The following is a 20,806-nucleotide window of genomic DNA, read 5'->3' on the forward strand; positions in this document are numbered from 1 at the left end:
AGGGGAACCAGTCTTTCACCAGTGGAGGTGGAGGTCATTTAAACAAATACGAGACTCCTTTAACCAGGTCGTATTCATACATAGAGAGATACTGTAGGTGTATGGATTGAAAAGCTCTCCTGTGCAGTCTGTGTGTTGGTAGGGCCGAGTAGGGATGGCACAAGAGCTGATGCTTACCTTGTGCTGTAACTCAGTGCTCTCAGTGTGTTAATGTTGCCTTAGCCTGTCTGTTTAAATACTGAAACACTTTAAGTTGCTGACATGCTAAATGAGATCACACAGTCGTACCATCACGTTTATTGTTACAGCGGGACGTTTCATACTGTTCTTCTAGACTGAATAAATCTGAAGTCTACAGGCTGATGTTGCACTTCTAATTCTTGTTCTAATGTTCTTACTCTAAGCTTTGAGGTCTGTATTTTTAAATACATGAAACATGCACAGTTTCTTGTTGAAGTTTATACAAAGTTTTTGTATGCTGAGTGAAATTCTATTTTTTGCAGTGGAATTCCTCTGGTACTGGTGTACAATATCAAATCTCTGGTATTGTGACACACCAATGGAGAGAAATAATGGAAAAACAAATAAAGATCATATGTGCTGCGATTTGAAATCTGTGATAAAATCCTGCATAGTCATCACTGAACTGTCACGGTGAATCAAAGCGTGGGTGTCTGTGAAGCCCTGACCTGTGCCAGTTTTGAATGCTAATGCCTCTTTGGCACCGGCTGCTGCTGGCCTGGCACCATATTTGTACTCAAGTCGCAGTCCTGTGGGAGGCCACAAGGTCTACGGTTTATATCCGCTGGTTACAGGAGACCTGTGGTCCGCTGAAGAGAACTCTCCACAGGTCACTGCGGAGCACAGAGCAAAAGCAGGCTCGGGATTTGCTAGCTCATTTGTATTTGAGGAAATTTTGCTTTGGTGTCTTAGCAACGTTGCCTAAAGCTGACTAATTTGAAGCCTGCATCCCATGTCGAGTGCTGGCTAGCGACAGGTCCCCTGTGTGCTCCACAGGATCAAATGAGAGGCCTGGAAGTCCATGTGCGATTCAACGCAGACTCCCTCTAATTACTCGCCCTGCCAGGCCAGCTAGCTCATGTGCCAACCACCAAAACATGAATAAAGTTACATCCATAAAGCGCCGTGTTACTCGCCTTCGCCGAAAGATAATCTCTCACATTTGGCTGCTGTCCTTTGTCTCGGCTTTGTGCCCGTTGTGATCTACCGATGATAAGAAGGCTGTGAAGTGAAACTGAAGACTTGTGTCGCAAATTTGGTGAGTGGCACCTCCTGTTAGGCTGATGATTGTGGCGTATTGTGCTGAGCATGCAGCCCACTGAGAGACTGAGGGACACGTAGGGCTGTGTTAATTAAAACCTACTCTGGAAAATAGGAGGGCTTTATTCCCACGACATTGGGTGAATGATTTGGGGAACAACAATATTAATCCAACTTGTGCGTTGCCAGCATTCCCTTATACTTTGAAGAGGACCTTAACAGCTTTAACTTTAGATAAACCGCTGCCTCTTTTGTTTGCACTCACATGACTTCTTGGTCATTCATCTTTTGGCTATCATCTAATTGTTACTTTGCACTTCCTGTTGGCTCTCCTCACACAATTGTGAACTGTTAGAGAGAAGGAAATGTAGGGCTATTTTGGGCATGAGACATCAGATGTGGTTTGGGCAGTCTAGAAGTGGGGGCACCGTGTTTCCCCGGGCTGTTTGTCTTACTTTTACAGTAAGGCCGACTGCTCACTGTGAGTGGGTGTCTGTCTGTAATTAGTATCATGAAGGGGGAAGAAAGGAGGCCTCACCTTCATGCCTCGCAGCCTGTAGTCACTCACAACACCTCAGCCAGCCCACTAGTGAAGCCTTTTTTTTTTTCCACATTCCTGGCTCGCTTGCTCTTTCTCCAGGTGTTTTTGATACAGACAATCTCGGTGTACAGTAATGGTCTGGAGTCTGGTGGGGACTGTTTTCTGACTGATATATTCGGCTGGCTTGTCTGGCTGATTCATTCAGCAGTCTCCGTGTGGAGTGGGGGCAGGGATGGTTCGTAAGGGTCTACGCAGTCAGTTCTTGTAAATTCTGGGTTAAGCAGTTTGTTTTAAAGTGCTCCTATAAAGCACTGATATGTGTTAAGTCTATTTATTGTTAAATGGTTTGTTAAAGCTGGCTAAAGTGGATTGCCTGCGTCATTCCGTCTCTGCTCGCAGATTTTATACCTTGTCGTGGCCCCACTTGGTCAGAAGACTTATGTTTTACAAGAGGAAATGGCAGAGATGTCAGGAGCAGAGGCAGGCACATTTGAAGCGGTCTACATCTGGAATGGTGCTTACACTATAGGAAATTGTGGATGGATGTGATGTCATCATGCAATCACAGTGCCATGCCAAAGCTCAGTAATTTAAAGTGCCTGTCATCATATCCAATCATTTAAACTAATGGAATTTACTCATTTATCAAACCGCAGATTTTTGTGAGCGCTTGGTGAGCTTGTGTTTCTCTTCATTGTCTTTGTGTGAAGAAAAGTTCCTCGATGCATTTTTACCTGGCTCTTAAAGTGTAGGTATTTATTAATATTAATTGTTATTCCGTTGAGCTACCATTTGTTTTATTTAAGGCAATTTATTCAGGTATTCTTGAAATAACGTATTCCACTGGCCTTTATTTATTCTTCCAAGTTGTGCCAAGTGGCTGAGTAACGCTGTAGTTGGATCACACACAATTCCTTTCATTCATTGACTTTGACGTTTGCCTCAGACAAAGGCACTGAGACAGAGGTGAAGCAGACAAACAGATCATTCTGGTGATGTGAGCTCCGAGTCTTGTGAGCTGAGTGCCTCGGCATGATTCACTGCCACTGATTGCTGACAGTTTATGTCACGGTTTTCCCCCACTTCAGCTTTCTACATTTTTTCCATTTCGTCGTTTTGCTGGAACAACATCTGGACACGGCAAAAGACCATGCCTCCCTTTATCTGCTTAAATAAAACATTTCCCACGCTGCCTTAAAAACTCTGTTTTTACAAGGAGGGAAGTGTTGGGAAATTCTGAGTTCACGTAATCTCGGCATCTAGACCGAAAACAAGGGAATTTGTCAGGAAACACGGATTTAAAAGTGTGCACGTTGTTCACATTGTAAGTTGTGATGTTGAAAATGATCTGTTATGGGTTTCCTTGTGGATTATACAATAAAAGTCCCACACTGCATAGAGGCAATGCTCACTGTTTGGCTGCAGCTTAGATCTTCACTGCCAAAAATGTGCTGAGCGGGGTAGAAAAGAGTTGTCGTGGGCAGAGTTGGGTAGGAGGGTTGGGCACAAGGAGCTGGAGGGGAGGAGGAGGGGGGGGGTTCTGAACACTGGGGAGCCTGCCACAAAAAGGGGTGGGTTGAAGGAGAGATTTAGTGGTGGGGCAGGCACATGGTTGTTGGGGGGTAGATGGAAAGAGAAAGGAGAAAGAAAAAGAGAGAGCTGCTGTGGATCTGAGCTCAAACTACAAGCTGTGTCCAGAGAGAGCAGGAATGTGGCTCAGCGTGGGAATGAAGATGCTCTGACATGTTGAGAGACACTCTTAACTCTAGACGGATATATGAACCCCTTTGACCGTATGATGAAAATAACCCGTAAGTAAACAGTAATTTGTTATTGGATGAATTTTACGATTTATTTAATTTTAGGGATTTTGAAGGAGTGAAGGCGCATTAAGGCCTATCGTTATGTTGGGGGCAAAGATAAATTATGGCTTGTTTTTATTCACATTTTGAATGATAATGAATAACCTTCCCCTTTGTGCCGCAGGAGTGTGAAAGAACGGGATTACAATTAACAGTGCTGTCAGACAGATGCACTTCTGAACACAACAAATTTAAGAAAATCCTCGAAAGTTTGTACCGATGAAAGTTGTTGACTGCTGCCCTATAAATACCTTGCAAAGTGCTGGAATGTGAACAAGGCCTTTAAAGCTGTCATGTTTTTGGCAATGACTGTGTCAGCGCAGCCCAAGGACTATCCAAGTGGGCCGTATCTTTTCCCGAGGCACATTGTTACATTTCATATCTGAGCAAGGAATTGCATAACGAATGTTCCTGATAGTGAATGTTGCATAAACCGGATTGTAAAGGAAGGAGCTGCCCTTGAGGGACACTTCTGCCATATGTACATTGGTAGTACACTGCTTTTGGTATTCTGGGCCATTGTGTCACAGCCATACTGGGTTTCATCCGTTTGTGAAACTGTAATTTTATACTGTACACAGTTTTTAAGCTGTGGGTTCAAGAGAGCAAACGCGAGTTCTCACTCTCTGGCATGATGCCCGCCCAGCTTTTTATCCACAAGAGATTTGCTTAGAGAAAGGATGAGAGGACAGAATGTCTCCATATCACACTACAGAATGCCAAACAGAGAGGAATTCCCAGCTCATATTTCTTGTTCCCAATGGTCCAACCTGCGGCTGTGGGACAGAGAGGACCTGGCAGTGCTCTCACTATATGCTGCAGTGGAATAATACAGGCCTGATATTATCCACCTGGGAGGGAAGCCTAGCTGAGCTCAGAGCCCTAACCTCCTGGTGATACAGGTGGGAACAGCGCAGCGGCTACACATGTTGACTCAACTGCTAATCACCACACAGGTTAAAGGGGTAAACAGTAGTTTTTTTTGTCATCCAAGGACACACGGGGGAACTGCTAATATTTATTCAGTTGTTGGTCTGTTAGAAGACCAAAGTCACTTTCCATTGATTTTTCTGTGACACAGACGTGCAGCAGCACAGGTAAGTCCTGGATCAACAGCTTGAAAAGGCTATTGGGACAACGACAGTATTTTCACTGCAAGGCTACAATTGCTGCAATTACTCAGTGTTTCCTGATAGATTCAGTTGGAGTGCGACAGACACAGACAGGGAGTGGAACTGACACCCAAAATGTGTGATGGGAGACCTGTTAGAAGTGGAGGATTCTTGTTATTTGTGACAAACGTTTTGCTGAATACACCAGCGTGTGATCAAGGGTGGAGGATGCGGCTTTAGTGCAGCCTGGCTAAGATGTGATATTTAAGCTCCATCAGTGACCCAAAGCCATTCTTTACTTTGTGGATATAACAAACTAAATTACCAGTGGATGTATTAGGGTAAGTATTGGCAAAAGGTCATTTGTCAGATGTGCAGTTTAGAGAGACAGATTGTACCACTCCATTGGTAAAAAATATTTTCATGCTAGATAAAAAAAAAAGTCAATGCATCATATTATTTTGTATCATTTGCCAGAATTGTAGTTGCAAAGGTATTCGAGATAAAGGGGTTTTTGATAAGGAGTGAAAAAAGTAATTGCTGGTGTATTTTTAGTGTGATTGTGACTTGATTCTGCTGTTGCTATAAAATGAAAAATAAGTATCTAAATACAAAGCTTACATAAAGGGATTGGATAATGGGGACATTATTAATATATGGCATCTTATCCTGTGTCTTTGATGTTTTTTTCTTTAGTTTATTTTTAGACTTTGTTCATGTAAAGCAGCATCTGCATTGCATTAGTCTGTCTCGCTGAAGCAGTGAATGGCACCCAACTCCATTAGCATTAATGGAGAAGTGCCAATGGTCTGCTTCCTGTCCTTGTCATCAGGGGCTCTGGAGCCTGGAGACGGCTCGCTCCATAGGTCAGCAGGACCCGTGTGTGATCCTGGCTGCTGGGGTCAGTCCTTTAGCAGAAAGTCACTGTGACAGCTGGTTTGGATTGACACGAGTCTGAACACATCAAGGAGTTTGCGGGGCTTTGATCCTCGAAGAGGCTTGTCAACTTTATGAAATAAATAGGAACCCCAGAATGTGATGTTTTATTCAGTATCTCTTTAGTTGTGTTTCTTTTTCAGTGTCAATCGTCCCCTGAGATTTGCCACTTCTCTTTAAAAAGCCTTTTGAGACCCACTCTAGACAGACAGATGTGGGTGTTTTTTTTTATATATTACTATTTTTACTTTCATAATACAGTATTCCAGAGTCCACTGTTTTGCAGAGTGGAGTCTTTTTGTTTGTTTAATGTTTTGTAAAGCTTGGTTTCCTGTTGTATACCTATTCTTCCCACAAAATAAAAAACTAACAGATGGTTATGTAAGGTATCGTGTCAATCCATGTGAGAACTGGGGGTGGGGGGTATATTCAACCAGACTGACTGACCTTTAGGGAGATAGGTAGGGTTTTTGTCACATCTGCACTATCTCAGCGGAATCAAACAGATGGTTTTATCTTCAAAGTCACTTTTTCTTCCCCTGAAGTCTCTTGTGTTTATAGGCTGTCAAATAAACAGTTTTGTCCTCCTCCTTGGAGGAAGCTTCAGTGGTTTTTTCAAATTTAACTGGGTAATATATACTTGACTTCCTTTTTTGTCTTCATTGTTACGAACATACCCTCTCTTGTCTTTCAGAAATTGAGGCGAAAGAAGCGTGTGACTGGCTGCGGGCGGCAGGATTCCCCCAGTATGCTCAGCTCTTTGAAGGTAATAAAAGCACTCAGTAAACTCCCACACACATTCATTACAAAAAAAATTACTCTGGGGCAAAAATCGTGGTCATGAGACAGAGATTAATGAAATAACACAGCAATAAACAGGGCCAAGTAATAAGCCAGAAATGGCATTTTTTATTTCAACATTTAATGTCTTGTGAAACGAAACACGAGTTAATTATAGCTTGGATGTGGGCTTTTTAAGATGACGAAAGAATAATGGAACACAGTGTCGTCTGGTTGATCACCATGGTCCCCCACACCCTGCACAAAACCATGTATTCATGGGCTGCATAGTCAGGCTCATTTATACAACTGTCCTCAGAGAGCCCCAGAGCTCAGGCTCCAGTCAACACCCAAGAAATGCTAGAAAACAAGCAGAACCTCAGCTGCTTTTAAGTCTAATCTTTTCTAAGCTAGAATTACTACATAAACATGTCCACTATAGTGAAAGAGTGAGGTCATGGGAAAAAAACAGGTTTTCATCATGGCTTAAACTAGCAGCACTACTTCAAAACCTTTCTTCCTGGCCAGGCTTTTTTGATCTGTTCTTGGTACTATGAATCGTTTAGTGACGCAGTTTGTAGCTGGCGGTAAAAGAAACATACTTGTGGCTATCTACTACATTAACTGTGTCAGTGTGCATGGGCACTTACAGAGGTGGGAGTAACTGATTACACTTACTCAAGTTAAGTAAACTGAGTAGGTTTTTGTATACTCGTACTATTTGGGGTAATTTTTTAGTCAGTAATAAGTATATATTTGCTTGAGTATTGCACTTCACTACATTTTAAATCATATCCATCATGGAGTACCAATGATCAATGACAGATTGTGTATCCTTTCCCAATAAAAGCTCAGTCAGCAAAGATGAGGAGAGGAATCTGGCTCTGCTTTGTTGGTTCTACTTTTTGTCATTTCCAGATTTCCAATAAAAGGTACATTATGTAAAACTGCAGATGGATGATGAACTCAAGGACCATTTAGACTCAACTGTGAGAAACAAGCGTGGAAAAAAGGGGCAAAATATCAGCGAGTTGGCCTGACAGTGAAAACCATATAGTCTCAACCATCATATTATGTGCTTGTTCCACATTTGTCAGCTCAGGCTACAGGGTCCTCACTTCAATTAATATTAAACTATTTTGCACAGTGCACCTTTAAAAGCATGTTGTTTGAAACTTTGATAATTGCATGTCAAATATCACGCTTAACATAGTTTTTGAAAACGTGGCTTAGTAACTTTTACCCTGAGTACATTTAAAATGAGCTACTTTTTACAGCTTTTACTTCGACTTAAGGAAAATATCAGCAAAGTAACAGTACTTCTGCTTGAGTAGCATTTTGTAGTACTCTTTCCACTGCCAGGCAGTTGTTGTTGCAGTTGAAGTGCAGAGAAATTAATGGGAGTTGCACTTTTCATGATGTTGGACAAGTATTACACAAGACGCTGATGATGAAACGTTTTCTCGAGACATCATCACATTTCACAAAATTGTTTCTGAATGTCTGCCCCTTGTCTGCTGAATGTCTGCTGAGCCTTGTTGGGATCTGAGTTTTCACTTCTATGATCGTGCTATGCTTTTCATAAAAAGTTAACAACACCACATGAATGCAGTGGAATGTTACATTCAGAGGGTCTGGATTTAGTCTCTTAGGTTATGTAAGCCGAGGCCCATACCCAGAGCAAGACGTAATGCCTGCACAAGTCTGAGCGCTGCTATTAGGGCAAATCCCGTCTCTTCTCATTAACATCACAGCTGAGACAAGTTTGATGCTATCCTGCCGTTTGGTGTACTTCTGAAAAGAATATGGTTTTGTGATCTATTTTTCCATTTATCTTATTCATTGACTTTGCACACTGAACAGCTGGAGTCTCTTCTAATCTAATTATGGTTTCTTTCTTCAGATTCCCAGTTTCCCATCGACATCACTCCTGTGAAAAGGGATCATGACTTCCTGGACAAAGATCTTGTGGAACCTCTTTGCAGGTATCCAGACAGGCTGCTTCAGTGATAAAATTATGTTGATGTACAGTAGACTAGAGATAATATGTGTTGTCTGAATACAGTTGGTCTGACAGAGACTGAGATGACTGTGGCTCAGCTGTTAGTCACCGAGTGAGACAGTCCCACAAAGAATTCATTTCTTTAGTCTCAAGGAAGTGAGATGTGCGCACACCACTTAAAATGACATGAGTTATATTATCATTTTGAATAAACAAGGATCCCTTGCATACACTTCAAAGTTGAAACACGTAGTCTCATGACGTCAGAAGCCCTGACTTATTTTTACTTGTCCCCGTGTTGACTACTGAATGGACAACTCGTGGTTCCACATCACTTCCTTGTAGGGCAAGAGAGGCCATGTTCGTTTTCAAACTGTGATGAAAACAGCACTTCATTTACCGCAGTAACTATAGCGACCATCCTGAGAGGAAAGCAGAAGGAGCGTAAGGGGCGCGCAGTTCAATATACTATGAATCACCTAAAGCGACTCATCTAAATTCCAAACTAGAGTAGAAGACAATGAGAAACAGTTCCACCTCTTTGTGATTTTGTCCATGACTTCCCGTGTGTCTCCGTGGTAACGCGATAAGGATGGCTTTGTTGGTTTAGCACACCACAGCCTAGTGTGCAGCGTAATACACCCGACACACTGAGGATGGCCTTGATAGAACTGATATAGATATTTCACGCATATGACTGCTTTCTTTGAGCCCTGGCTAATCAACCTCCAATTGTAGCAACCATATTCAGAAGTGTTTGGGCCTGTGGAGTAAGGGGCCCCCAGTTCTTCAATGGGGCCCTACAGCTACAGTAAAAACCATGGGAACTTTGAAAGTTTGGCTAAGCCCCTATCAGCTGCAGCACTGCAGGGCAGCTTAGCGCAAGAGCTATTCTACATCAGAGACCATTTACTGTCAAGGAAGAATATAAAAATGTGAAAAACTGTTGGCAATATCTGGAGCTATAAAGGCTTATGATTATCATACCACAAATGAGTCTTCATTTGTCTGCAGCCAAGGCACAGTATCCTGGTGTGTGATTATTTTGTTATGGCGTCATCTTTTCCTCTGTGCTATTGTTGGTTCATGTGCGCTGTTTTCAGTGCCCTTACTTTATTTATTCCAGTTTGCCTGCACACCCGCAGACCTCTAATTGTTAGGCACACGCTCCAAGACTTAATGTATATTGTTCATAAGAAATTGTTTTTTAAGAGGTCCTGTTGCTTCTCCACAGGCAAAGCTTTTATGTTATGTAATTGCTATCAATGCCAGGAAAAACTGAACACACATTTTATATGTACATCATGCCGACTATTCGGCCAAATGGCATCAGAGAATGGGGGAATCCATAGGTTTTGCTGTCTCTGTGTGAGCAGAGCAAGAAAAAAAGACTGCAATGGACCAGGCTGCCTGACTGAAACAGAAGTGTAGCCTGCCGTCTATTAGGTAACCATGAGGAATTATGTCTCTCCGAACTACTACAGAGCACCCTTCAAGCCACAATCACTTAAATCTAATACTGAGAGAAGGAGTCCAGAGCATCTGACAATTACCAGTGTTCATTAGGTTTGGGCTATTGTGGTCGCTGGCAAACTCTAGGTTTACCTCCGGGGCTGACTGTACAACCACAAGAACAGAGGCAGTTTATGCTGCAAGAAAAAGATCCCTTTCAGATCTTTTTCTGTTGTATTTCTTGTGAGAATTTTGTGTCTACTCTTGTTAGTTCAGACAAATCTTTCATCTGGGGATCGTTTCTCTTTCAGACGCCTCAACACCCTGAACAAATGTGCATCTATGAAACTTGACGTGAACCTACCCAAGAAGAAAGTAAGTCGAAGCTGTTTTAATATCTGTCGTGCTTTGGTTGTAAGAATGATTATTATTATGTGAAGTGTTGTATTCCAAAACATGATATAAAATATTTAAAGTTTATAAAAAAAAAAAAACATTATTCCCTAAAGTTTGGTCTTTTAAAATATTGGTGATTAAGGCTGCAAACATGTTATTTTATCAATGATATACTTAAGATGGCAGTGACCTTTTAAAAGTACCATCATTTGCTTAATTTTAATCTTTTTTTTGTTTGCCCTCAGTCATTACATTGGAGTAGGTGCTATTCTTTACACCTTGTGTGTACACCGTTTTGAAACATAACACTGAATATGTTCTTAGGTGTTGATATGTTTTCTACCCCAAAATAGCTTGATTTCTTGGATCGGATATTAAAGCTGACATTTGCAATTTGTAATAAACAGGAGGAAAAAGACAGTCCCTTTGAAAGAAATGCTATTTTCTTACAAAAATTGCCTCAAGTAATACATCTGCTTCCTGCGACGACACAAACATAATCTACCTTCATCCTTTTAACCTAGATTCTGTGATATTTGAGCTTATAGGCTACTATTGTTGTATCCATGCCTTTTGAATTTGGTTACTTTTTATCTTTCCACACCTTGGAACATTGCCTGTTGGCTTATATTAAGCCCCTTTCCTGTTTTAGTGTGTTTATGGCAAAGTCTATTTATGGGAGTCATTTGTCTGGCGTTATATCACACGGTTAGATGATTGTATAATGTTATTAATTCTGAGCAGGCACATCCTCTGGCTATTTCCTGCAAACCCTATTTTTCCTATCTGGCACAGATGATGTGTGCGATGGAATATACACCTTAACCAGCTGGTCTTGTGAATCTATTCACAGCACAAAAAGAAATGAACTCAGCAAAATCATCTAGTCTGCAAAGTTACCATGGAGTTTATAGATTATTTTTTATCCACCTATCTCATTCATTGTGATAACACACTGCACAGAACAGTAGAGATGGAAATATCTTTTATTTTTCATTTCATTTTCATTTATTCTGTATTAAATCAGGTAGACTAATTGAGATTTAAGACCTGAGAGCAAAAACATTCATAAAATTGACACTGATAATACACAATACAGAATACAGTCATAGACTTACATAGTTACACTGTCAACAACATAAATTATTAAAGAGATGAAAAAAATCGAAAAATTCTGTGCTGTACAAAACAAACACAATCATTTAATTATTTACACTATGTTAAATGATAATGGTATGAACATATACTGATTTGTGTGCTTGTATGTTTACTTGTATTTCCCTAGAGTGAAGACTCCGATGAAGAAGACCTGTTTGCTATCAGTGACAAATGGACCTTTGAGTGGAGCAGCCGGCGCTGGTCTCGGCTGCAGGACATCGACTGCCTACTGGGAAACAACGGGGAGGGTCAGCCCTCCAGGGACGGCGTGCCCCTGAGGACCACTACCAGCAGTGAGAGTGTTTTGACGGACCTGAGTGAGCCAGAAGTCTCCTCTTTGCACAGTGAGAGCAGTGGAGGCAGCGGGCACAGGGGCCTCAGCACAGAGGACTCCGACTGCTCCAATCGTACCTGCTCCGATTCTGCAGCAATGCCAGACTCAACCTCCCTCACCCTGCCTCACATCCCCAAAGACATTGGCCACTACGGCTCCCTGCCTGCTAAACATGGCAGGTTAGGCCGCACGCGTGCCAAAGACTTCCTGAAGCGCATGGAGACCCTGCGCTCCCGGGGAACGTTGGGAAGGGGTCGTAAGTCGTTGGTTATCAGTGCTCCAGTGCTGCAGCAGGAAGCCCAGGCTCTGAAGACCCTGCGTTGTGTAGAGATTATAAATGGAGATGGCGGGGCCCCAGAACCACCGTCCAGCAGAGTCCTGCCCTCCCAGTCCAGCAGTGAGGGAAGCAGCCATTCCAGTGGTAGCGCTGTCAGCACACCCAGCCTGAAGGAACGTAAGCATTACCGGGCTGACCATAAGCGCAGTGGCATGTATTTGGAGGACATGGACATCTTCTCGGGTACCCAGGTGAAGAAAGTAGCAGAACAAAACCGCAGGAATGAGTTCTGCTCCTATGAGGACCTGGTTGTTCACATCCCCAAAGACCACAAGCCAGGAACCTTCCCCAAAGCACTATCCATAGAGAGCCTGTCGCCAACCAATGGGGCCTCAATCAGCTGGCACACAGGCAGCATGCACATGGACTCTCCTCTAATCTCATGCACCAAGGAAAACAGGCCTGTCACCCAGTGTTGCACCAGAGGCAGCCGCATCAGCGTGTACGATAATGTTCCTGGCTCTCATCTGTATGCCAGCACTGGAGACCTGATAGACCTGGAGAAAGAGGACCTGTTCCCTCATCTGGATGATATCTTGCTGCATGTCAACGGTTTACAGCAGATAGTGGACCACTGGTCTAAAAATGTGCTACCTGTAGGGGACGGACTGGGGCAGGGGAACAGAGAGAGAGAAGATACCGCAGGTCTCCAGTCCTCTAGTCAAATCACGTTGGACTTTGAAGGGAATTCTGTGACGGAAGGCCAGACCACCCCAAGCGATGGAGACAGAGACAGAGTATCGCTTGCTGAGACGGACTCTACAAGGCTCAGGGAACGGAGGGACTCTGGAGTTGGGGCTTCACTTACAAGACCCAATCGGTAAGGTTCACAGATGTTTACTGAAGTGTAAAAAATAATTCCAAATAATGTTTCAAAATAATTTACAAATGTCAGTCTTTCTTAAAAAAAGATGAGGGTTTACCATTAGTTCAAGTCTGCAAAAAAAAACCAAAAAACGTTTTTAACATTTTACAAAGATCTTTGCTCCTCATAGTGTTGTTTTTCTTGTATTAGATTACGATGGCCCAGCTTCCAGATATCCAATCGCCTCAGCCACTCAGTAGCCTCCCTGCAGATCACCAACCAGTCGGCAGGCCAGCTCAGTTTGCTGCAAAAGTTTTCTCTGCTGCGTCTTACCGCCATCATGGAGAAGTACTCCATGTCCAACAAGCATGGCTGGACTTGGTGAGTCTCACATAAACGTCTATGGTCCACTTTGGGTGCCATTAATGATTAGAAAGCTCTTTTCACATCTTCAGAATGTTTATTTAACTGCTTACAAACCATTGTTTTTATTTCTTGTGAAATACATATTGTTATGTCAATATTACTGTTGCATAGTTCTTTACTAGTTCTGATCGGTTGAGGCACCCTTGAAGCCAATTTTCCCTACAGAAGAGCTGATAGGTATTTTATCAAAGTGCTGTGTTATCATTCTGCTGCTTCTTATGCTTCCTCTGTCACTGCCATTTATTTACTATTTATTATAAGTGATTATTTTGATGTCCCTCACAGGTCTGTGCCCAAGTTTATGAAGAGAATGAAAGTTCCAGACTATAAGGATAAGAATGTGTTTGGCGTACCTCTCATAGTGCACGTTCAGCGCTCTGGACAACCTCTGCCCCTCAGTCTGCAGCAGGCCCTGCGGTACCTGAGGAGCCAGTGTCTGGACCAGGTTAGCCCTCTCTCACAAAATCTGTCCTCATATTGGCCTTCCCCAAAACATGCTTCTAAACACTGAACTGCTGATGTTTGTCAGCTGGAAGTGTTCGATTATCAGCTTGATGCATGACATGAATATTTTCCCATGCAGCAGCAACAAAAAAATGTGCTGAAACAAAAAATTTCATCACACAGCGATTGCTCTGATATACAAACTGACAGCCTTTGTAAACACACAATTTCTGGGTGTAGTAAAACAGCTGATGTTACTAATGTGCAATGTAACTGCATATTGCCTCCAGCAAGTTATCATCAACTCTTCTCCTTATTTCCAGGTGGGTCTCTTTCGGAAATCGGGGGTCAAGTCTCGTATTCAAGCTCTTAGGCAGATGAACGAGAGTTCGCCAGACAATGTGAACTATGAGGATCAGTCTGCGTACGATGTGGCTGATATGGTGAAGCAGTTCTTCAGGGATCTACCAGAGCCCCTGCTCACCAGCAAGCTTGGCGAGACCTTCCTGCACATCTACCAGTGTGAGGACAAATATATTTCATTCTGTTTTACTTCATTTGGAGCACTTTGTGAAATTGCAGACTAAGAAACGGGATGAGAAGATGTGATTTCGTTCATGACTTTTGTCTACATCATTCTTGCTTTCTCTCTTACCTATCTCTATTGTTACTGAAATATCTGTTCTCCCATACATGCAGATGTGCCTAAGGACCAAAGGTTGCAAGCTGTTCAAGCAGCCATCATGCTCATGTCAGATGAGAACCGAGAGGTGCTGCAGACGCTCCTCTGTTTCCTGAGTGATGTCACTTCCTCTGTGGAGGAGAACCAGATGACTCCCATGAACATTGCCGTTTGTCTGGCACCCTCTCTCTTCCATCTTAACATACTCAAGAAAGACAATCTCTCACCAAGGTAAGCTAAGAAGTAGTCCTACATACACTGATCTTCCCTCCAGCTTGTACAATTGTAATTAGCTCAGTATCTGTGTTTTTAGGGCAGCCACGTTGCCTGTTCCTCCTTGTTTCTTAATAAGTAATGAGCAAGACATGCATGGCCTCCTATTAAAAGCTCCAAATGATTATCTTCACCTGTGCCTCAATAAAGATAGATATAAAACAGGTTACAGAGTTTGCTGTGGCCTCAGGGGTGCAGTAGATCGCTGTTTCTGGGCCAGTTTTAAATGGATGTGGATCTCCATGGCACTCTTTTAAAGCTCCGTGTTTTATGAGATCATGCCGTGCAGAAACAAAACAAACCTTTCTAATTTACCGTGTTGAAATTGTTGCTTAAGAGATGAAAGGGGCTGCCTGCAGAGTGGGATGTGGAGATGGGAGGGGAGGGGAGCTTTTATGTACTGCATTCAGTGGGGATGCTGACCTGAGAACTTTGCTGGCCTAAAACAGTTTTTTCCCTTCATAATCCCCAGGGCCATGCAGAAGAAGTACGCCACTGGCAGACCAGACCAGAAGGATCTAAATGAAAATCTGGCAGCGACGCAGGGCCTCGCTCACATGATCATGGAGTGCAACCGTCTCTTTGAGGTACGCGACGGCTCTGTTCAAATGACTGAAAGGAATATCCACTTACTTCCTTCTGCATGTTTTTTTCATGAGTCTTACCTTATGTTTTCATACATCCATTAGATCCCTCATGAGATGGTTACTCAGTCACGTAATTCATACGTGGAGGCTGACTTGCACGCTCCGACAATCGAGGAGCTGTGCAAGCAGCTGGAGGAGGATGATGGAACCTACCAAACCCATATGGAGGGGAGACTACAGAACTTCCTCAAAGAGGCGCGGGAAAAGTCAAAATACTGGGTATCGTGTAGCAGCTCAGATAACACAGAGCTCTACTACAAGAAGGTTGGTGTTCTTTGGCTGGATGTGGGCCATTTTGCTTTATATGTCAAATTTGTAACCTTAGTAGATCAAAGCAATGTCAAATTAACTACTTTCAATCCAACAAAGTAACTGTCTTTCACAAAGTCTTATTTTGATACATGTCTTTATGCCTGTTTTAGTGTACCTATCTATCTATCTAGCTATCAATCTATACTGCTGCATTTTTATTTCTGGCAATATTATCTATATCTTAGGAATGTGGTTCAGGAAATATGGGATTAATTTGAGAATGATGTTTGTTAATTATACTTTTCAACTATCTGATTATTCAATATACTGTATATTGCAAAAAATAAACAACCAAAAAAAAAAAAAGAAAAAAAAAAATACAAGGTAACTTCAGCAATCAGTAGTACAAAATGCAGCAGCAGTTCTTGATTTTGGTCACATTCTCTGGTTTTCAGATGAATAAGCCAACACAATTGTTTGTGTCCTTGTACCTTGTCCAGGTGGGAGATGGGAACCCGTTGCGACGGTGGAGAGTGTCCGTCGAGGTGGAAGCTCCACCATCAGTGGTACTGAACCGTGTGCTGCGAGAGCGTCACCTGTGGGATGTGGACCTGCTGCAGTGGAAAGTGAGCGAAACGTTAGACAAGCACACAGAGGTGTTTCAGTACGTCCTCAATCGCATGCCGCCTCATCCCAGCAGGGACTTTGTGGTACTCAGGTAAGTGGTAACAATAGTAAACCAGATTTCAAATACACAAGACGTCATCCTCTTGTCTTTTTGTTTGCTGAAATCGCCATACATTTTGCTGTCTAGAGTACAACGATACTCATGTCTTTGTCTGTGTATTCAAGGTCATGGAAGACAGACTTGCCAAAAGGTGCATGTTCGCTGGTTTCGGTGTCCATAGAGCATGAGGACTGTCCTCCAATTGGAGGGGTACGAGCCATAGTTTTGGAGTCCAACTACCTGCTTGAGCCCTGTGGCTCAGGAAAATCCAGACTAACTCACATCTGCAGAATAGACTTGAAGTAAGTGGACAGATCGGTATTTTTTCTCCCTTCATTTAGAGAGAGTTGGTTTACTCACCACTTGATCTCAGCAACATCCTACACACACACTCACACAGCACCCACACTTCTACATTACTACAGTTAACTGTAGTCTTCCACAGTCAGTCAGTTTGTTGCTCCATTACGCTTTTGTTTTCATCAGGATGCTTTGCTCAAAATTGCTGGTGGCTGTTGTTGATCTGAGGCTTCTAGTTACAAGCTTGTCTCTCTAGCTTTCATACTACAGTCAGTTCTTTTCTGAAGCAAAATAGTAAAACCTCTCTCTTAAAAATGTTTGCTTGCATGCTCTCCAATATGTTTTTTAACTTGTATTCATTAGTGGTAGGGATGCACGATAATATTGGCATGACATCAGTATCAGCTAATATTGGCTTTAGAAATGGAATATTGGCATCGGCCTGAAATGAAGATTTCTGCCAATATCTTGACATGCTAATATGTGAAATAGGTCAGATCTGTGCTGGTTGTGGTTGTTATCAGGATTTTCTCAGGGAGAGAATCATCCAAGCCTGTTTCAGTAGGATGAATCATTCATTTCTGTTTGAAAGAAAATGTTATATATATGTAAATATGGCATGTTTTACATAACCTAAGTTGAAGTGCTTTTCTTGTTTTGCCCAGTGGAATGTATACATTTTGAAAAGCATTTTATTTTATGTCTGCATCTTCCAGTTGGCCTTCACAATAAGAGCAGGCATAATAAAATGTTAATTCCACTGCAGGAGAGACTTGATGTTCTCTGCATTGTGGTGGGGAAAAAAGTGCATATATTGGTAGCAGCATTGGTATCGGCCAAAAGAGTTGGAAAATATCATCATATTGGATATATGTTAAAAACTCCAATATCGTGCATCCCTAATTATCAGTTATATTTTCTGGTGTTTGCTAAATGTCCTGCTTTGTTGTTATTTCAGAGGAAGGGCTCCAGATTGGTACAACAAAGCATTTGGTCACCTCTGTGCTGCAGAAGCCGCCCGCATTCGCAACTCCTTTCAGCCGCTCATCACCGAGGGTCCAGAGACCAAAATTTGATACTGTCACCAGTCGTGTCTGTCCAGCCTTGTGATCAAGATTGAGCCAATTGAGCCATAGCAGGCAGACACAGATCATGGACAAGGCCCCAGAACTAAAGCACGTTTTTTTGTTGTTGTTGTTTTGTTTTTTTTTTTTTGTTTTTTTTTTTTGGTGCCAGAGCACAGATGTTCTGAAAATGATTTTGAGCTCCTCTGTACTGTTGCACAATGACAAAAGATCATCAGACATCAGACATCTTATAGGTGCTGGGCATAATTACCCAATGGGAAATTAATCATCCTGCCAATGTCCTTAGCATTAGGAATGTATTCACTTTGATGTTGCTATGCCTGTATGTTATAATTATTATTATCATTAATAATATTATTGTATTACTGTTGCCATAATCTACAATGTCTAGGACATTCAAGCTCTTAAACGCTTCTGGGAAGCATGTATATTTTATTCAATTCAAATTTAAAGCTATATTAAATGTGCTGTACATGCAGGTGTCTGTATATATGTGTGAATATATTGTACATGCAAATAAGATGTATATGTTGTACAAATGTGAAAGGATTAATAGTACAGACATTAATTTCCTATATATTGATTCTTCCATGTGTCAGCTTTCTTGTAATACATTATGGTACAAAATTGTAAACTGGTTTTACTTTGCTTCAGTATTGCTGTTTTGGAAAGGGTGTAATTTTATTCAACTCTGACCTTTAATGGTTGTGAAAAAAATGACTTAAGGTTTGACTTGATCATACCGGCTTTAGGGTACTGGATTGTGCTGTCGAGTTCAGAGACATCATTTTTTAATAAAACTATCAAAACTAATTCTTGTCTTCTGATGTCCTGAGTCATTAGATGCTACATCATGAAGCTTTGGAAGAAACAGTTGACTAATGTCCATCAGTCATTCTATTGACCCGTGAGGGAGCTTGAATACCTTTTCTAGTTCATTAGTATGAAGCAATGTGAAAATGAGTTTCACTGCCAGCATAACTTCCAAGAACATGTTTACATACCGCAATCATACATACCGTTCATACCCACCAACCAAACACCATGCTAAGACAAAACAAAGCTCTGCCTGGGCTGACAGGGCCCTCTATAGGCCATGTCAAGGACATACATTTATAACTGCACCCAGTGACTGAGTTCAGATTTCAACAGTTTTGATGAAAATATCACAACGATTCAGAAACAAAAGTTACTGCTAAACCTTCTCCTCTTAACAATGAAGACTGATTCATTTTACAGCTGACAAGACACCAAGTTAGAATGTAACACAAAATGTTATTACTGTTTTTGTCCACTAGATGGCCCTTTCTGATCAGCATATTCATCTTTCCTCTCCATGTCCACACACACACACACACACACACACACACACACACACACACACACACACACACACTCAATACTCCTGGGAAGACAACACTTTCTTTCACAAATAAGTAACTTTCTAGCAGAGGTGAGTGAAAGTCAGTCAGTTAATGATATCTAAAATCTGGGTAACCTGTCTGCATCTCAATGGCAAGATTGCCATAACAGTATTTTTTCAGTCCTAAATTAAGCTTTACTAATCCTATATCCATTTTGGGCAATATGCTTGTTGAAATGTCACTATCTCTATTCAGAACCTGACTGACAAAGCTTAGAGAGGTTTCGGCTGTTTTGGTTACTTTGCCCAAAACATTGTGAAACTTGAACAAACATATCATGTTTACAGAGGATCATCTTTGATCTCCTTCATTCTCTGGACATGATGAAATTCTTATAAAAGCCATGATTGGAACATACTTTTTTTTTTTTTTTTTTTTTTTTTTTTATAAGTCACTGCAGTGGCGGGCCTTACCTAAAGGTTACATGAATAGCAACACCACCAAGAATACTTTGCATGCAGCCCATTGAGTTTGGATCTGCTGTTCTGGTATAAGTGTCTCTTCAGTGCCCCATATATGGCTCTTAGCATCTGAATGGCAAAGTCAAACCCCCTGCACTGACCTCTATTCAACACCATTAGTAGCACTGCCAGGGTTTTCATTGGACTGGGGACCAGCAAGCTTAACAGAGGGGAACACTGTTAGAATGATAGAGGATAGGGGTGATAGAAGAAGGCCTGCTGGTGATTTCACACTGGCGCTTACAAGGACGTTATTAGATATAGTGCTCAACTGGGACAACAAAGGGAAAACATACACAAGACAAACTCCTAAAGGACAAAGCAGCTATAAAGCAAGTACCTTATTTCAGTTCAGCCTAGAGGTGAAGGCACCACTGAACATACAGCCTTTTAAGGAGGTATTGAGAACAGCAAATGAGACTGTAAGCTTAATACAACCAGCATCACACAATAAAACAGTATTTCATGTACTTTTATTAGATAGTTGAGGACACTTAATCATCAGATTGTGAATTGCTCCGTGTGTTGCATTAATGCAACTAAAATTCAAGTGGTAGAGTGCTATGAAAGTAGACATTATAGGTAAAAGCTGTATAGAGCCTGACATTTTCACCTCTCTTGAAGCCATGCTGACACAGATCAGCTTAATGAGGTCATGAAATGCAAGCTCAGCTTCTGTCAGCCAGGACGATGGACAGGATTGTTGCCAAGCTGTCAGTGTCAGTCTTTACAACCACTGACACCTCATGGCTCTTTTCTGCACCCAAATAAATATAAGTAAATCCACAGTATAAATTAATTTTGAAATGTGCATATATAGACACTTTTTTGTTGTTAATATATTTTAATTTTTAGTTTTTGCCTCTTCATCTGTCAAAGGAATGATTCACCCGAAATCTACTTGACTGCACATCAGAAAGGGTGAATAGGAACTGAATTGGCCAACAGTAACGGATGTAAAGTAAGGTCTTTTTAATTGCAAAGTAACAATCCTGACATTTTATGACTTCCCAGTAGTGCTGTTCAAAGCCTGTGGCTATTTGCAACCTGTGAGTCAGTTCAATATTGTAACCAAACTATAGGCCA

The 20,806-nt window shown here is 41.7% G+C and overlaps 1 protein-coding gene across 3 annotated transcripts in view; it reads left to right on the forward strand.

Moving 5' to 3' along the window:
- The window catches only part of stard13b (StAR related lipid transfer domain containing 13b), a 69,032-nt gene extending 50,407 nt beyond the window's left edge, over positions 1–18,625 (forward strand). For all 3 annotated transcript variants that reach the window (XM_030067260.1, XM_030067262.1, XM_030067261.1), the window contains 13 exons: positions 6,427–6,498; positions 8,416–8,497; positions 10,278–10,341; positions 11,648–13,011; positions 13,207–13,377; positions 13,708–13,867; positions 14,190–14,388; positions 14,566–14,779; positions 15,294–15,408; positions 15,511–15,732; positions 16,221–16,438; positions 16,573–16,749; positions 17,706–18,625. In XM_030067260.1, the coding sequence (XP_029923120.1) occupies positions 6,427–6,498; positions 8,416–8,497; positions 10,278–10,341; positions 11,648–13,011; positions 13,207–13,377; positions 13,708–13,867; positions 14,190–14,388; positions 14,566–14,779; positions 15,294–15,408; positions 15,511–15,732; positions 16,221–16,438; positions 16,573–16,749; positions 17,706–17,823 (3,176 nt within the window). In that variant the 3' untranslated portion in view covers positions 17,824–18,625. The remainder of the gene's footprint in view (positions 1–6,426; positions 6,499–8,415; positions 8,498–10,277; positions 10,342–11,647; positions 13,012–13,206; positions 13,378–13,707; positions 13,868–14,189; positions 14,389–14,565; positions 14,780–15,293; positions 15,409–15,510; positions 15,733–16,220; positions 16,439–16,572; positions 16,750–17,705) is intronic.
- Positions 18,626–20,806: the final 2,181 nt, after the last annotated feature.

The sequence above is a fragment of the Myripristis murdjan genome, chromosome 13, assembly GCF_902150065.1.
Source record: "Myripristis murdjan chromosome 13, fMyrMur1.1, whole genome shotgun sequence".
Classification (NCBI taxonomy): domain Eukaryota; kingdom Metazoa; phylum Chordata; class Actinopteri; order Holocentriformes; family Holocentridae; genus Myripristis; species Myripristis murdjan.